General features: G+C 37.8%; 2 protein-coding genes and 1 long non-coding RNA gene across 13 annotated transcripts; 1 reads left to right on the top strand and 2 right to left on the bottom strand.

The window, feature by feature from the left end:
* Window positions 1-436: 436 nt before the first annotated feature.
* Window positions 437-3,952, bottom strand: LOC113688578 (heat shock cognate 70 kDa protein). 3 transcript variants are annotated; one of them, XM_027206445.2, is made up of 3 exons: window positions 3,574-3,712; window positions 3,043-3,288; window positions 437-2,339 (listed from the first exon to the last, which is right to left on the bottom strand). In XM_027206445.2, the coding sequence occupies exons 2-3, from the start codon at window positions 3,098-3,100 to the stop codon at window positions 691-693; spliced, it is 1,707 nt and encodes a 568-aa protein (XP_027062246.1). In that variant the 5' UTR covers window positions 3,101-3,288; window positions 3,574-3,712; the 3' UTR covers window positions 437-690. The 3 variants fall into 3 exon arrangements, with proteins under 3 accessions (XP_027062246.1, XP_027062245.1, XP_027062244.1); XM_027206444.2 differs by having other exon boundaries at window positions 3,043-3,294; window positions 3,574-3,710; XM_027206443.2 differs by lacking the exon at window positions 3,043-3,288 and having other exon boundaries at window positions 3,574-3,952.
* A 2,576-nt stretch (window positions 3,953-6,528) lies between these two features.
* On the top strand, window positions 6,529-11,305 carry LOC113743262 (uncharacterized). Of its 9 annotated transcripts, none has more exons than XR_011814332.1 (7): window positions 6,529-6,854; window positions 7,333-7,489; window positions 7,583-7,676; window positions 8,597-8,819; window positions 9,134-9,498; window positions 9,864-10,001; window positions 11,074-11,305. It is a non-coding gene; the product is annotated as an uncharacterized lncRNA (long non-coding RNA). The 9 variants fall into 9 exon arrangements; XR_011814329.1 differs by lacking the exon at window positions 11,074-11,305 and having other exon boundaries at window positions 6,529-6,694; window positions 6,783-6,854; window positions 9,864-10,668; XR_011814331.1 differs by lacking the exon at window positions 11,074-11,305 and adding an exon at window positions 10,456-10,668.
* Window positions 11,306-12,393: 1,088 nt separating this feature from the next.
* LOC113687541 (phenolic glucoside malonyltransferase 1-like) lies at window positions 12,394-13,797 on the bottom strand. The gene has a single exon (XM_027205129.2). It carries the CDS (start codon window positions 13,795-13,797, stop codon window positions 12,394-12,396), a length of 1,404 nt encoding a protein of 467 aa, XP_027060930.2.
* Window positions 13,798-14,703: the final 906 nt, after the last annotated feature.

The following is a 14,703-nucleotide window of genomic DNA, read 5'->3' as shown; positions in this document are numbered from 1 at the left end:
TGGATGTAATTAACTTTTTTTTTTTTGGTCAAAATAATCGTGCTGTCCTGTATTATTTCTATAATCACACATTGCATGTGGCTCAGGTGTTACAATCCAATTGTTAAGGTATGAAACTTGGATTCACATCAAAGTTATAAGATATTAGTGTGAAGTTTATATTAGGTGAATTTTCCATTATATCAATGATTATTAGAACCATCCGTCCCTCTCCACTGCTATCGCGCAAGTGCAGTTTGACAAAGGTGATAGCGCAAGTATTTTAGTGTGGATGCCAGATTGCTATCGTCCGACAAGGTAATAGTGTTAGCGTTTTAGCGCTCGCAATAGGGTAGCACAAAGTTTACTAGTGCAACTATCCGGACTGTGGGCATGGTTGTTTCTTACAAACTCGTAACTAAATAACAAGGTATGGAAGTCCAATGCACATCAAGAATGAACCCCATAGAAAATTGGAGGAAAAGATTAAGTGCAAATAATTAAAAGTCACAACTATTGTTGTTCATATTCCAAAGCAAGTCTTGGGATAATTAGCCCAAGCTTCCAACTTACTAAATTTGGTTTAGTTGATTGATTCGTTCCCAAGTCAATAAGTCCTTTGATGCAAAAGGAAAACTTTATGGTCCGTGCCAATTCTTCTTAGAAGGAAACTTTTAAGTTCCATGCTCAATTCTTCTTGGAAGGATCACGTTAGTCCTTCTTCGTAATCATAAGGCGCTTGGTAATACTCTCAAGCTCCTTCATCTTGTCCTCAAATTCGTCCGTCTCTCCAAGCTGATTCCCATCCAACCATTGCATGGCATCCTCAATTGCATCCTCAATCTTCTTCATGTCAGCAGATGACAGACTAGAACTAATGTTCTTACTCTTGATGGTGTCTCTCAAGTTGTATGTATAATCCTCTAAGGCAATCTTTGCCTTGACCTTCTTTTTGTGCTCCTCATCCTCAAACTTGTACTTCTCGGCTGCCTGGACCATCTTCTCAATTTCTTCTCTTGACAACCTTCCTTTATCAAAAGAGATGGAGATTCTACTTTTCTGCCCTGTATTTTCATCCTCTGCAGAGACATTTAAAATGCCGTTGGCATCCAGATCAAAGCAGACATTGATTACAGGGACTGCTCTAGGGGCTGGAGGAATACCCTCGAGCGTGAATTCACCTAACAAATTGTTCTCTGTTGATCTTGCTCGCTCACCTTCGTACACCGGAAACAATATACTAGTCTGGTTATCGCAAGCTGTTGTACATGTTGTCTCCTTTTTCGTAGGGATGGTGGTGTTCCTAGGGATCACAACATTCATGACCTCTCCCTTGGTTTGGTAACCAAGAGACAATGGGGTAACATCCATAAGTGCAATATCCAGAGCCTTCTGGTTGCCCCTGCCATCCAAGATTGCAGCTTGAACAGCTGCACCATAGGCAACGGCTTCATCTGGGTTAATGCTCTTGCAAAGGGTCTTGCCATTAAAGAAATCTTGCAACAACTGCTGAACCTTTGGAATCCTGGTTGAACCACCCACAAGAACGATATCTTGGACGCTATGCTTGTCCATCTTGGCATCCCTTAAGCAGCTTTCAACTGGCTCCATGCATTGCCTGAACAAGTCCATGTTCAGCTCCTCAAATCTTGGCCTTGTAATGGTTGATTGAAAATCAGTACCCTCAAACAAAGCATCAATCTCGATTGATGTCTGATGAATAGAGGAAAGTATCCTCTTTGCCCTCTCACAAGCTGACCTTAATCTCCTAAGAGCTCTCGGATTTCCACTGATGTCCTTCTTGTGCTTTCGCTTGAACGCTTGGACAAAGTGGTTCACCATTCTATTGTCAAAGTCCTCTCCACCAAGATGAGTATCTCCCCCAACAGCTTTCACGTCAAACATGCTCTTCTCAATAGTGAGAAGAGAAACATCAAAAGTACCACCTCCAAGGTCAAAAATAAGTACATTCTTCTGGCCGCCTGTGTTGTTGAGCAATTCTTTGTCAAGACCATAAGCAATCGCAGCAGCTGTTGGTTCAACGATGATACGCAATACATTGAGGCCAGAGATGGCTCCGGCATCTCTAGTTGCTTGGCGTTGCGAATCATTGAAATAGGCTGGGACGGTAATAACAGCATTCTTTACTGGTAACCCAAGGTAGGCCTCAGCAACCTCCTTCATCTTTGTGAGAATCATAGCAGAAATCTCCTCAGGTGCAAATTGCTTTTCCTCCCCTTTGTAGGATGCAACAATCATGGGATTGTTGCCAGGATCAGGAATGACCTTGAATGGCCAAAGCTTCAGGTCATACTCTACAGATGGATCAGTGTACTTCCTACCAATTAATCTCTTAGAATCTGTAATCAGAAATGATTGATACTCCATGAAAATTTTCTTCAACTGTATGTAAAATGGCATATCAAAGAATTGATATAGAATACTACAGAACAACTACCAAGGTATAGTTCATAGAAGACAATTCCTATGCTTCACACCACAGACTCGAGGATATTATTCATAAATCTTACTCCAAACATACACAGGCAACTTGCAGGGGATAATAACCAAATTACCAAAATGCATGACAAGCAAATTAATTGAGCTTCTGTATCACAGAAACACGGATTTCATGCAACAAATTATAGCTTCCAGAGAAGATCAATATGAGACTAAGCTTCAATTTAGCAAGCAGACCCACTAAACCTCCCATAACATCGTTAGAAACTCACATGACCAGAAAGCATGAGGTATTTTTTCCAGACGCTGGACAACTACTAGTTAGCCACATAATGGTAAAATATAAAGTGGTTAACTGAAAAAGAAATGGAAATATAGTCCTCTCAAGTAGAATAAATTGGAGGATTTCATTGAACCATTTAATCTACAACCCTTTAAAAAAAGGGGGGGGGGGTGGTCGGGCCGCTGTAGAAACAGCTACAGTGGTAAGATATACTAGGTCTCTACGATTTCTTTCTTGTACTTTTTCGTGTGTGATCTCTGTTGTAGTATTATTCAGAAATATTTTGAGTTCTATTGAAAAAGAAAGTAGTGTGAGCTTACTTTCAGCTTGTGAGGAGGTTTGAAAAAGAATTGTTGGACCATAGCTGCATTCGTACATCTTTCTTAGAACAATAACAATGAAATAGGCTTCTTTCAGATTGTTTCAACAGTAGCTCCATCCTTCTCTATAGCTATAACAGTGAGATGGGATCGTTACAGATTGTTCTTTAGGCATACCAAAAAGGCATTGTCTATCTTCAGCTCTGCTTCAACTCCTCCAACCTAATATCCAAGTCTTCCGCTTTGCTGTTTCTACGATTGTAAGAACATTATCACTATGAAAAGATGCCTAATTTACATAGCACCTATCAGATCATTATACATAGAAACCACGTTGTACCCCCAAGCTTGACATAATTAGTCTTCGATGGGAAAAAGTATGTATAGTTTGCTGGATAGCGACCTTCACATAATGGTCTGATAGAAAAAGAGGTAGGTAAAAGAGGATACCAATCTACTTATTTTTTTTAAAAAAAAAATTAAAATTTAGGATCTCTAGTAAAAGAATGCTACTTAATGACATTTTCTCACCGAAAATGGTGTTGACGGGATTGATGGCAGCCTGGTTCTGAGCAGCATCACCAACGAAACGCTCGGTGTCAGTGAAAGCCACATAAGACGGCGTCGTCCTGTTACCCTGATCATTAGCTATGATTTCAACACGGTCGTGTTCCCAGACAGCCACGCACGAGTACGTGGTACCCAGATCGATTCCAATCGCCGGGGCACTTTTTCCAGCCATTGCAATGCTTGGTTCTACTGCTTCAGAAAAAAATCAATGAGAGGACGTTCAATTACAGAGGGAGTAAAGTTGTACTTTTCTGCGTTTTAAAATTCTGGGATTGTTGAAGTACTTGGAATTTAAACAGCAGCGAGTAGACCTGACTTGATAGTGGATGACAGGCTCGCTTGTGGAAAAGTTTGAAAGGTGCGTGCGTGTTAAAAAACTTTATGCCCTCCAGAGCAACTAATATGTCTAGTGTGATGTGTTGTGTTTCTTTTTTTTTTTTTTTGTCGACGGAGTGGGTGTCCGGGTCAATTCCGTAAAGGCGGCCCGACTAATCCCACTTCGGCCCGGTCTGGCGCCCCAACCAGACCTAGCACGTTAGATGCACGGAGAAGCCGATGTTGCTGCGGAGGTTCGACCCCAGGACCTGACAGTCCCGAGGAAGAGGCGCCAACCACCAGCCCATTCACATGGGGGCGATGTGTTGTGTTTCTTAAGACCTAAGAAATTAGTGAAGTATTTGAAAAGACTAGATTTATGAATTACTTTTACTTTTATTACCAAAAAATTTTATTGAAAAGACTAGCACTAATAGATTTGACTTGAGATTTGAGTCATTTGACATACTACACTTAATATGTTTTTTTTCTTTGAAAAAGCAAAAATGGAACGGTAACGCCCATACAATTTGAGATTTTTAACTAAATAATCTTTATTCAAAACTCTGGAATTAAACCAAAATTTGAGTTCTTTCCAAGTTAAAGATTTCTTTATTTGGGAGAAAGTCGTCAATTCAACATTTGAGAGGATGACTTTAGGATAAGAAAACTAGATGCAAATGGTAACCAAGGACAAATCACCTCAGTCGACACATTTGAAATTGTGACTTTGAAGTCGCCTTTTTAAATGGTGAAACCTTTATTTGGGAAGAATTCAAAAGTCTGAACTATTTTTAAAGTTTTTATTAATAAGAATTGGATTGTATAAGTAGATAACTCTATGCCATTTATGTGATAAGGAGGGACACGAGAAACCAACCAACTCGTTTTAGGTGAGTTGGCCATCAGCAAAAGCGTAAAATGCAATCTTGATTGCAAATTAGGATTTTTCTTCCTCTAATCTTCCATGTCTCCTTCAGTCCCCCAAGTTAAAGTAGTAGTACTTGGACATTGCTGATTAATTGAACAAAAATTCCGAGTAATCCAACTCGGTTATATGATGTCGTTTGACGAAACAGTTTGAAGTAGTGTACTTTTACTTGGAGTGTTTTTGAGTTTGTCATCATTTACCACATATTTTTATCCAATTATAATTTACAAGTAAAAGATGGATTGCAAGTTCACGACAGAGGTAGATTTGCGGCCAAATCGATCAGCAGTCCAAATCCGGTCTGGTACTTAGGTGCTTTTGAGTTTTGATATAAGCATGGTATTTTTTTCTGTTTCCTTTTAAAAAAACTGATACTATTAACTACTAAAATTTTGTTGCATTAAATGCCGCTTGATTTGGATCATTATAAGGAAATTTGGCTCCTTTCCAGTTGATTCTCCTCCGATTTTTTACAATGCACATTTAGATGTGTGATACACTACAAGAAAACACGCTTTCTGCAACGTTTTTGCTGCAGCACAAGGAGAAAGTGCGGCAAATAAGCAGCAAATTTCACAATGGTTCATAACTTTTGCACAAAAACAACATAATTTTAATAAAGCCCAAAAAAAAGGCCAAAGAAATGAGGTTCTAAATATACCTAAATACCAAACTGAAAGCAAAGTCTGAATTCGTAAATCAATTCCACCTCTCAATTCCAAAATCTGAAAGCAAACGATGTTCCCTCTCTCTCTTCCACCTCTCGATTCCACCTCTTTTTTTATTTTTATGGTCTAGAGGATCGTCCCGAAATCACCCGAACTAATCCCCCAAGTTGGGCAGAGCTCACCCCAAAGATGCCCAGCAACGGTAGCAAGTGGGTGTCGAATCTGGAACCTTGCTGTAAAGACAAATGACCGAACCAGCTGAGCTATCCACTAGGAGCACTCAATTCCACACCTCAATTCCCTTCATTCCTAATGATGTAAAAATACCTTCGATTCCTAATTCCGGCTAATATAAGAATAATAACTTTGTCAGAGTTGATTCCATAAATGCATCTTCAGATTGCTGAAATAGCACGTGGGTCCTTTCCTTTGCTAATTAATGACCGATAGTTATCTAAATCAATTAATAATCAGAAAGATCAATTTCCAATCATGCTACACGTTCATATGTGATCTTCTTTAATCTCACCAAACACAAAAGTTAAGTACGAAAGAACATATTCTTTACTGGCTATGATTAGAGGCATCTGTTTGCTGATATTAATATAATATAATTAGTGCAGATTAGTTACATTAATCTTTCATGAGTTAGCTGGATTTAGTAAGTGAAGTTTTTAATTAACAAATTATTACTTTTCTAATTTTAGAATTAGCAGAATGAGAGAGAGACAGAACATGTTGGCTATTCTTGTCATCCTATTTTATTGTCATCAAAGAATAAGTTCTCTTATTTGTGAGTCAGCTGGATTTAGTAAGTGATATTTTTAAGAGTTAAAACTGTACCTTTATAACCCAAAAAAAAAAAAAACTTTTGCCATCTGTTTACTGCGAAGATAAAATTATTCAAAGGCATTTATGCAAATCCCAACTGTCCAAGTTGACTAGTGGTATAGTTAGCTGGAGTTGTAAACAAAATTTAGAGAGACCATGCATGCAGATAAAGCAAATTATACATGTCCTATATCTGATTGCAGGGAATGTGATTTCTGAACTGAGCATTAAAGTGCTCTGATATCAGTTAAAATAGGAAATTTGAATATGTGTGATGCCCAGTACTTTAAGATGCCTCCTTACGGTCCTGGAAGATATTTGTGATGGGTCACTCAAGGTACGCCAATAGAGATTGTATGACAGATCATGATTCATGGATGACAACAGGCCAAGGGAGAAACCTAATGCTCTCTTCTTATAAGCAGAAAACTTCAACCAATCTTCGGAAAGCAGAGATATTGGAGCCATCAGAGGAGTCATTGATCCTTTGAATCTGGGTAAAGACACACCAGTACTAATCTTATCATAGTAGTCCTTTTTTTTCAAATTAAAAGATTTTGGGTTAGTTTATCATAACAACTTTGAGTAGGTTGCTTGATGTGCAAGAGGAAAGGAAAGACAATCATCATGGATATCCGATCCTTTTGCAACATGAAAATCAGCGCCTAAGTAGGATTTTTTTGCCTCTATTGGTAATTTTGGCAAGTATAGCATTTTTATCTGGTTATCTGTGCTTTAAAATGTTGGTAGGATCTAATTGTTGACTATTGTAATTTCATTTGAATTTCTCTTTTGTGTAAAATGTCTCTATAGAAAGATTGTGTGTACTGTATTAATTTGTCCATCCGAATAGGTGATAATTGAGTAAAAAGAAGGGAAAGATACTCAATAATGGATTTTCTATCCCCTCATCATTGCAAAATATTGTTTCTAATTGGTTAATTGCCTAATTTTTGTCTTCAAATGGCTGTCTAGGTATTGTGGAATCCATTTTAGGATATCGTTCCCACGGTAGCATCTTCAAAGTCCTTGCAGTCTTCTAAAGTTGAAACTGAGAAGAAAGACACCAAGCAGAAAGTTACAAAGCATGTTTCCTTGCCTGCCTTTTGTATGATTAACTGCTGTCTTTAAGGTATATTATATGATTTAACTGTTTGTTGCCGACCATGTTTTTTGGGTGCTTGCTATAGAAAGTTGAACTTGCTTTCATTTGGAGAAGAAGCAGATGAGGAGGAGAAGGAATTGGCTAATGTCAAGACCCGGATGATGTATTAGATGATCCATGTCTTCTGAAAGAGGAGAATCATACTGATGATGTGGTAATCATTTAATCTTTTTTGTCAAGGAAATCAATAATAACTGTGGTTCTTCACCTCATGATCTGTTAGGAGCTTGTTAACCATCTACTGATTAGCTATTTGACTTGCAAAAGTCTAATGTCTTCTTACTAGTCTCAGTGCAAAATGGTGAAACTGTTTCATAACAGCACTACTGTACTGATTGTTAAAGTACCTTTTTTAATGTTTAGAGAGCAACTGGAGAGGATCTAGATGGTAAAACTTTCCTGCATCATCATTTCATGACGGTGCTATAAATTCCTCCATCATGAGATTTTGGCAGCCATCCAATATCTTAGCTTCGGAAGATTTCTGCAGTGGAAGCAATTTTCAGTTGTCAATGATAGTGCAGGAACCGAGTTATGTCTCCCGACATATTGTTGATAAGCTAGGCATTCAAACACATAGGCCAGCTTTCATATCTGTTAGGTAAACGAATTGCAGGAAAAAGGGAAACAGGATCCAGACACTTATAGAGAAATATTGGGAAGAAAACTCTACCGTAAAGAAGCAAAGGCTAACTCTTAGAAGTTGTCTATTCTCTGAGACTACGTTTTTAAAGATAAAGTGCATCTTTTGACCAATCACATGAAAAATGTTAACTCAGAGTTTTTGATGTCCTAAAATTTCGATGGGTTTAATAAAGTATGGAAAGTAATATGCTTTTTGTCTTCACAATGCTTTTATTGTTGGTGTTCCCAGGAATCCACCTAGTATTTTTTTTTTTATAGATTTTGCAAGAGTTTTTCTTCACCTACATGCTGTCAGTTTTGGAGGGACAAACTTTATGAATGTTGAATCACATGCGCTTGTTGAGGGGAACAACGAATATGATTTATTTTCTCCTGATCAGTAATAAATAAATTGCTTGGACATACACTTAAATGAAGTTGCTAATGCAGATAGCATCTGAAGTTAAAGCTACAAGGGATAAGCAGTTGACAGTCAGAGAGGATCTGCGTTCAAAAAGGGAAGAATCAGAGGGACAATCAGATGCCAAGTTGCCTGAAGCTTCTGATTTTAGTGGATGAAGATGAGGCAAACTTTGATGCAAGGATGCGTCAGCAGATACTGCAAAAAAGAGTGGAGCTTGGTGTTCTTCCAACTGAACAAAAGACGGATAAGGTTAAGTTTGTTTTCTGCAGAGAGTTAAAATGAACCTATAGCTTACAAATCTTTTGTATTCATGCCAATTAACATAGTCTACTTGTATCTGTTCTAGCCAAATTTAGTGTTATAATGCTTAGCATTTGGTACTTTGGACTTAATTGGATTTGCAAATTTTAGAGAGTGGCAATTTACAACTATATATATAATATTTTTTGACCTGATAGAAAGTGTTTTATTATTATTCTCCTGAAATGCTTTGATGTCATCATGAAATTACCATACACCTGCAACTAAGCTGCTTTTATATGCTTTTTTATGACATTTTTCAGTATGTTTTACATGATTATGGATTGGCTCAAGCAGTAATCCTTCCTGCTGCCCAGTGAAAGCAGTCCGACATAACAAGAATTTTTTCGGTATTTTTATGACTCCTAGACTGATTGTGACACTTCAACCGTTAGCCAGATCCATAGGGTGAATAAGATGCAGAAAAATGATTCAAATGAAACCTCATGCTGGATGAGATGTTTTGAACATATTTTATAATAGTACCTTTGCTCAGAGTGGGTAGTCCAAACCTTCAGCTGAACTCATGGCTAATGCAGATGCTGACCTGCAGTTGATGAACAATGCTGAACGTGAAAGACAGCTACAGAAGCAAAAGAAGCGCAGACGCCAAGGACGCGAGGATGAAGTATGCATTTGACATTCATATTGATCATTTTATTGTGTATAATCCCAGCATTAGAAAAGGGAAACAAAACAAGAAAGAAAAACATAAGAGGAGAGGTCCAACGCTTTTTACATAATATTTTCCCAAGGTGTATAATCCTCTGTTAAATTCATTGACCGAGGTCAGAGCACAAAACTTTTTTGTTTCAAATGATGTGGTTGTGTTCTCTGGAAGGAGGGCTGCAGCTGTATTGGATCTGGAAATTTTTGCAATGACTTGATGGAGAAAACGGATGAAAAGTAAAGATATGGACGTGCTATTATCTATATTCAACCTTCCTATAGATGGTTAACACTCTTGATTTCATTTATTTCTGTGATTCTTAGGTGCTGAAGAGACTGGAAAAATTCAAGGCAGCATTTTCTTCCAAATCCAATGGATTGAAAGATGAAGATACAGGCGGTAAGGACGGTGTGCCAGATTGGATGGGGGTTTAGCTTAAGTTTGCTCCTGACCCTGTCAAGGTAATCTTCACTTCTTTATGCACCTTGCACTGTCAGCTTGAGTGTGGATTGAGATCAAATTGCAGCTGGCATTCTCATTGTTGAGTTTTGCTGCTATTGAGCATGCACAGCCAGCATGGATACGTAATGCAAACCTTGTTTATTTCATGCCTGTCAGTTTCAACGCCACATATGTTGAAATTCAAGTTGCCCTGAGGATGTAGTCATTAAAGCTAAATAGATACAAATTGAGTTCCACAATGACATTCAACTGATTTTGTTGGATGGGGAAAATGAATGCTGAACAACCTTAAAAGTCAAATTAGAATAAGGGAAGCAGACCATAAATGAGTGAGTAGTTATGGCATTTAGAGTTTCTATAGATTGAAGAGAAATTGGCTTTGGCATTTAATTTTGAGAGCAAACTTTAGAGAATTAATCCCCTTACAGTTTTTTTTCAATGATTTTGATATAGTCGGTTGGCTGTTATGGAACCCAGGCGATTTATTGTGAAGCGTACTGTCTGTAAGGAAGTTGTGTGGTCCTGAGATTGCATTTCTTTAGCAGATAGTGGAGCACACCTTTCATCTTGAGAGTCTGCTCATTCTTCTTAAGTTCTTCTCCTCCCCCATTGAAATTTTATTGAATGTAGTTCTATTGGGTAGTGGATATATGTTACTTTCTCAAATTTGGATGTGAACTTTATTGAATGTAGTTCTATTGGGTATTCAAGAATGGTTACGATCATATTTTTTGTGTTGTTTCTGGATTTTGAGATATGAAGATATTTTTGAGAGATGTGTGATGAAGTTGTGTTTTTGAAGACAAGCACTTCTTGGGATATATAAAACATCTTGTCATTGGAGTGAACTATATTAAATGATAAAGTTTGTAGAATTTGACCAAAACAGTGTATGACACTTTATTCTAGTGTATTGTGAAATTTTAATTTTGTTATGATATTCACTTTTAGCATATTTGAGCAAGATAAATGTTGTACCATAAAAAAAAAAATTGATTTCTAACCTTTATATTAGTGACTTTTTTGCGACACAAGTTTATGTCGCATAACATTGTGGACATTTTTTTGCAGCGTATTTTTTGTGCCGCAAGTAGAGTGGCGACACTCAAGCATCGCAAAAAGTAACGCAAATACATGCGACACATATCCAAATTGCGTCGTCTTCTTTTGTAACGCATACTTTTGCGACACAATTGAATTCTGTCGCTTTTGTGTCGCTAAAAGGTTTTTGTGGCACTTTTTTGACTTTTTGCCGCACAATTCTGGCATCACAATAAGCCTATTTTCTTGTAGTAACATGTGTTTTCATTTATTAAGGAGAAACATGATTATTTTAAATTTTGACTAATTCTAACCCTTGTTAATAAATGAAAACACGTGTCATAGATATACACTACGAAAAATGGAAAGAAAATCCATAGGAGAGGAGCAAGTGTCACTATAGGCCTATAGTGACAAGATTAACATTGCTGCTACCAGTAGTACTAAGAATACCAAAAGAGAAAACAGGAGCTGGAGAAATTATGATGTTTTGGTGGGCAGGTTACAATGACAGTGTGTGCAGGATCAATAAGAAGAAATTTTAAGTAGAGATGTCTATTTCTGATTTCACTGTCTGCAAATTTCACAAATCGAGTCAATGATTTGAACCTTGGCAAGTGTATGTTCCAAAAAACTAAATACATAGAATTAAAAAAATATATATAATTCTACTTGAAGTTTTGGCAAAATAATTGTGCTTTTCTTGTTAGTTTTCTAATTAAACACATGATTATTTTAAATTTTGACTAATTCTAACCCTTGTTAATAAATGAAAATACGTGTCACAGATATACACTATGAAAAATGGAAAGAAAATCCATCGGAGAGGAGCAAGTGTCACTATAGGGCAGTATCAAGATTAACATTGCTGCTACCAGTAGTAATAAGCATACCAAAAGAGAAAACAGGAGCTGGAGCAATTATGATGTTTTGGTGGGCAGGTGCAATTATGTGCCAACTGTTGATAAGGTTACAATGACAAAGTGTGCAGGATCAATAAGAAGAAACTTTAAGTAGAGATGCCTATTTCTGATTTCACTGTCTGCATATTTCACAAATCAAGTCGATAATTTGAACCTTGGCAAGTGTATGTTCCAAAAAACTAAATACATAGAATTTAAAAAAAAATATAATTCTACTTGAAGTTTTGCCAAAATTGGACCTTGAAATCACTTTGTGTGTGGCTATGGCGTTGTGATGCACTTGTGAGGCATGCAACTTGAATCACGAGTGGAAGTATGGAACTTGGTTCTATGATTTTATATGACTTTGGATTCTCCCACTTCATCGGCTAACTAAAGTTACTAAACTTACACGGTGACATTTCGATCAAGAAGCAAAAAATAAATCCTACAAATCTTTAAGACCCTGGTTGAAAATTGCAGCGAAGGCATCCATTCTAGCCTTGGGAAGAGACAAACCAACCTCTATATCGCTGTTGCGATCTCTGCCCCCACAAAGAGATACCGCCCCTGTTTCATCAATTGAAACAAACTCAAACCTTCTGGGCCTCCCCCATCCAAAATCCAGTTGATAAAAAGTAAACTTTGGTGATCCAGCCACCATAAAAGTCCTATCCAAATTCAAATTCTGCAAGTCCACCAACCAATTTTCAGCACCATTAGAGAGTGCCTCTTGGCTTTGCAATTTCTCATTCATGGCTGCGCCAATCAACCCAACTGCACGAGGGATTCCTCCTCCTCCCACAAGTTCACCATTTTTCATCTTTGCTATGCACAGTGTAATGCAATTCCCAAAATAGTTTTCAGCCACAAGATGATCCAAACGCCTTCTGCAATTCCCAAAGCAGACAAAGTTCTCTACTTCTTCCTCATCAACTGCCTCCTCGCCGCGGGATTTTACTAAACATATCCAAACATATGCACAAACAACTTTGAAAGATTTCATATAAGCTTGCCCTCGGAGCATAGTTGGCACTAACTTCCTAATATTTTCAACCTGTTCTGGGCTAATAAGAAAAGTTTGTCGAACTTTATAGCTGTTCGATGAAATGCCTGAACCACGATCAAGTTTACTGATGTTGTTCCATTGGTTCCAGAAAATTGAGGAGAGACCCTTTGGGTCTTTGATGATAGTTCTATAACAACATGGTGACCCTAGTGGTCCTCCACATGGTGCGTTCACCTTTTCCTCAGCTTCGGCTTCTCCAGCTTTGGCATGAAACGCCCAAATCCTCGAGAACCTAAAAATGGTGCAAGCATCTCCGGCCGCTTGATGGCTTGTTATCCCAATGGAGAATCCCATGTTGGGAAACAATGTAACCTGGAGAGCCAGCACCGAAGATAGAATCGACCCGGAATCATCCGTCGATTGTACCAATTTGGGAACCAAGCAATGAAAATCAGAACTGTCTCTTGCATGATTTGCCACTAACCATTCAAAATCCATCGCATTCGACTCCGCGACGATCAAGGGTACTGAATTTCCACGTTTGTACAGGATTTCGGGCGAGTCCGGACCAGAATTTGGCGGGATGATCAAGTTTCCCGCTAATGGGATATAATATTTGAGGGTTAAGTTAAGGGAATCTCTAAGTTTTGGGATGATTTCTTCGATAAAATTGGTTTTTGTGATCTCAGGGATTTCGTAGAAAACAAGGCGTTGGACGGGTGGGGCGTGTAACCATAGGATGTCAAAAAAACTTAGGCGGAGTGACATTCTGGACACCAGCCCCGGCGGTGGTGTCGCTAGACAACGGTCAAGCACGGTGGTTGGTTCCCCGGAAGGAGCCATATTTGGTTATGTGGATTATGCAGGTCTGGGAGTGTAGAATTGGTAATTGCAGATGTTCTTGATCCGAAAAGTAAGAAGGTTGCTTTCATCCCTTGATCTTGGAGCAAGTCCGTTAGGTAGTTAACGACTAGTAGGCAGTAGCTATAGTTATGAGGCAATCTTGATCCAACAACAAAGAGACAATTTTTTTTTTTAATTTTTAATTTTTCGAGGTTTTGGTGCAAGTAATTAGGTAAAGATTACTGCTGAGGCCTTCGATCTTGAGGTAATTAATTGGGTTAAAATAATTTTTGAGGCCCTGATTTTGTGGTAAGTAATCTAGGCTGTTAGCTAGTAGGCAAGTACTACTGGTAATAAGGCAATTGAGAGTGGGTGGAGAGGTTAGTCAATTGGTTTCCTTTTGTGTGTTTTTTTTTTTTTTTTTTTTTTTGTGAATAAAAAAGACAAAGGCACATGAATGTTGGAACAATAATTGTAGGAATCATTGTGACACCCACCACAATAAATCATCTGTGTCATCAAATGGAGTCTGCCGCGTAATTTTCATAGGATATTTTTTGTCGGTACATCATCAACGAGTGATGCACAATATGTTGCACTTTTCTAAAACTTTACCAATAATGTATATGAATGAGCAAAACTTATCGTTTCGAAAAAAAAAAAAAAGGAATATGAATGATAACAAGATTCCCTGCAGGATTGCTGTAAACTGAATGCTATTTGCTATTAACGTCTTTTACTACCCAAAAAAAAAAAAAAAATCCCAGCAGGATATTGCTCCCAAGACACTCATCATTTTGTATTAATGAACAGTGATTAATGGATCGTATCAGCTCTATATACAAGGTCAAAATTTGTGTAGACTCAATTTTCAAAAAGTCAATAATCCAAATTGTGCCACGCAAC

This window comes from Coffea arabica, chromosome 5e (genome assembly GCF_036785885.1).
Source record: "Coffea arabica cultivar ET-39 chromosome 5e, Coffea Arabica ET-39 HiFi, whole genome shotgun sequence".
NCBI classification, from domain to species: Eukaryota; Viridiplantae; Streptophyta; class Magnoliopsida; order Gentianales; family Rubiaceae; genus Coffea; species Coffea arabica.
This window is presented reverse-complemented; position numbering and strand designations above follow the sequence as displayed.

What these genes read in the sequence shown, in the direction of transcription:
- LOC113688578 (XM_027206443.2), bottom strand. Translation starts at nt 3,784, where the DNA reads ATGGCTGGAAAAAGTGCCCCGGCGATTGGAATCGATCTGGGTACCACG. An exon ending in TCCCGTCAACACCATTTTCG is followed by an intron (nt 2,340 to 3,573) that starts GTGAGAAAATGT and finishes TTCTGATTACAG; the next exon opens with ATTCTAAGAGATTAATTGGT.
- LOC113687541 (XM_027205129.2), bottom strand. Translation starts at nt 13,797, where the DNA reads ATGGCTCCTTCCGGGGAACCAACCACCGTGCTTGACCGTTGTCTAGCG.